The 2,793-nt window shown below is 40.6% G+C and overlaps 1 protein-coding gene across 1 annotated transcript in view; it reads right to left on the reverse strand.

Annotated features, from left to right (window-relative positions):
- Nucleotides 1-262: 262 nt before the first annotated feature.
- Nucleotides 263-2,793, reverse strand: part of EMH_0082210 (uncharacterized protein) — a gene marked incomplete at both ends in the record, with an annotated part of 3,408 nt that continues 877 nt past the window's right edge. Inside the window, 2 exons of the mRNA XM_013500487.1 lie at nucleotides 263-356; nucleotides 2,510-2,578. Of these exons, the coding sequence (XP_013355941.1) occupies nucleotides 263-356; nucleotides 2,510-2,578 (163 nt within the window). The remainder of the gene's footprint in view (nucleotides 357-2,509; nucleotides 2,579-2,793) is intronic.

Below are 2,793 nucleotides of genomic sequence, written 5' to 3' on the forward strand. Positions count from 1 at the left end.
TATATATATATATATATATATATATATATATATATATATATGGAGAGGGGGAGGGGGGTATATATAGACAGAAAAGAGGAGGAGAGACACAGACAGAGACTAAACCCTAAACCCTAAACCCTAAACCCTAAACCCTGATCGGTGAGCGATAGCAGCGGAAAGCAGTGAGCAGAACACAAGGGAGAGTCGGCAGCAGCCAGACGCACGCAAAACCCTAAACCCTAAACCCTAAACCCTAAACCCTAAACCCTCACATGCATGCTCAATGCTCTGGAGGGCTTCTGCCTCCGTCTTCAGCTCCGCGAGAGAAGAAGGAAGCAGCGCCTCTGCTTGGGGGCCGTTGCTTATCTTTATAGCTGCAACACAAACCCTAAACCCTAAACCCTAAACCCTAAACCCTAAACCCTAAACCCTAAACCCTAAAGGTTCGGTGCAGCAGCTGGGTAAGCACGTGGCTGCAAACCAGTTGGAGATGCTAGGCTAGCCACTGTGCAGATACCCTAAACCCTAAACCCTAAACCCTAAACCCTCGGGATTAGGGTTTATCTTACCGTCCGCTGATAATTGAAAAAGAAACAAAAAGGCCGAAGCCACAACTGGGGCTTGGTCGATCCTCATTGTTGGAGTGTTTGAGAGAAGGGTTTAGGGTTTAGGGTTTAGGGTTTAGGGTTTAGGATGAGGAAATAAGGGTTTGGCGGGGGTATATGGCGTATAATAAAGAAAAGAAGAGTTTAATAACAACTCGGAGGGAAATCAACAAAATATGAAACACAAAAGAAGAAAAAACAAACCCGAAAGCTGCAAGCAGCAGCTAGCGTTGCTGCTGCTGCTGCTGCTGCTGTTGCTGCTGCTGCTGCTGCATCGGCGCTCAGTGCAGCAGCAGCAGCATGAAGGGGTTTATTTTGTTGCTGTTACTAATCTTTTTTTTGTTTATTTTCTCTTTATAGAGATAAATAATATATTTTTAATCATTTAATTATTTTAATTTACTCCGTTTCAGCTAGGAAAAAAAAAAAGAATAGCAGCAGCAGAGCCGCACGCCAGAGCGGTGCAGAGCTGTATATTAACCCCTCGATCGATTCAGCCATATTTTGTTGTTTTTGGTTTGAAAATTCACTTTATTTTTTATTTTTATTTAATATTTTCTCCTTTTTTTTGTATTTTAATGATGAAAGCAAAATATCGAGCTCCTCAGCTCGGGTGTATAGGCACCTCTAGCCACATGACCATTGGTCCGGTGGGCTTGCAGGCGGGTGTACTGCGGCTGCAGTTTTTTTTGTTTTTTTGCTTTTTTTTTCGTTTTTTTTTGATTAAAATTCCTAAATTTATATTTTAAATGCTTTAAGAAATATATTTTCTTTTATTGCGAGAAAAAGCAGCGAAAATAGACCCCCCCACACCCAGGTGTATGTACACCCGGGCTACAGATGCACTCGTTCTCCTCTGTATTTCTTCTGCGCTTCTTGAGCTGTTTATTTGCATTGAATAAAATATATTTCAATTTATTTTTTATTTTTATTTATTTATTTTATTTTATTTTTATTTTTTTCCGCAAAAAAAATTCAGTTTACCCCGCTTCAGCTGCCTATACACCCCAACTGGCATCGGTTGCAGTAGCGCCCGTCGATAGGAGCCGCTGATTTTATTATATTAATTTTATATTTATTTATTTATTTATTTATTTATATTTATTTTTTTATTTTTTTTTGTTTTTTTTAATTATATATATTCATTGTTTCGTCCTTTACTTGCAATGCATTCAGGCGAGGATACTAAACCCTAGACCCTAAACCCTCAGCCCTAAGCCCTAAACCCTAAACCCTCGGCCCTAAACCCTAAACCCTAAACCCTAAACCCTCAAGCGGAAAAAATTGTTTTGGTGTATGCAATCCTACGCAAATAAAACCCTAAGAAATAAAAAACAAAAATAAACAAAGTGATAGAGAAACAAAAAAAGATAAACAGAGATAGACAAACACAAACAAAAGCAAACAAATATAAAAAGCAAACAGAGAGAGACAAACAGAGAAACGAATATAAATAAACACAAAAATAAACAAAGAAAAACAAAAATATAAAAAACAAACAAATACAGCCAGAGACAAACAAACAAACAAAATGATTAAACTAAAAAAAAAACAAGCGAATACAAACAAACAAAAAAAGAGAAACAAAAAAAAAAATAAAAAAAAATAAAGACAAAGAAACCCCAATCCTAAAAATTAAGATCAATTAAAACAGATTCAGCCAAATTGCTGCAGCAGCAGCAGCTGCTGCTGCTGCACCTTCTGCTGCTGCTGCTGCTGCTCCAGCAGCAGCAGCAGGTGCTGCAGAAGGAGCAGTAAGTTAGGAGTGTCTGCCGCAGCTGCAGCAGCAGCAGCAGCTGCTGCTGCTGCTGCTGCTGCGCGTTCTGCTGCTGCTGCTGCTGCACCAGCAACTACCGAAGCAGCTGCAGCAACAACTGCAGCAGGGGTTCTAAACCCTAAACCCTAAACCCTAAACCCTAAACCCTAGATTCAGCGCCTCAAGTATCTGCTGCTGTGCTGTTTGCGGCTCTGTGGGGTCGACGAGTAGCAGCCTGCACACACAAACCCTAAACCCTAAACCCTAAACCCTAGACCCTAAACCCTAAACCCTAAACCCTAGACCCTAAACCCTAGATAGCTATCTAAACCCTCGTTCTTTGCTCACCTCAGGTTGTTTCTTTTTGCTGCTGCTGCTAGTCTATTTAGGGTGTATATACAGCTCAAATCCGCAGCAAGAGACGGCAGCTGCTGCTGCTGCTGCTCCCCG

Source organism: Eimeria mitis, genomic scaffold (assembly GCF_000499745.2).
Source record: "Eimeria mitis Houghton genomic scaffold, Emh_scaff5459, whole genome shotgun sequence".
Taxonomy (NCBI): domain Eukaryota; phylum Apicomplexa; class Conoidasida; order Eucoccidiorida; family Eimeriidae; genus Eimeria; species Eimeria mitis.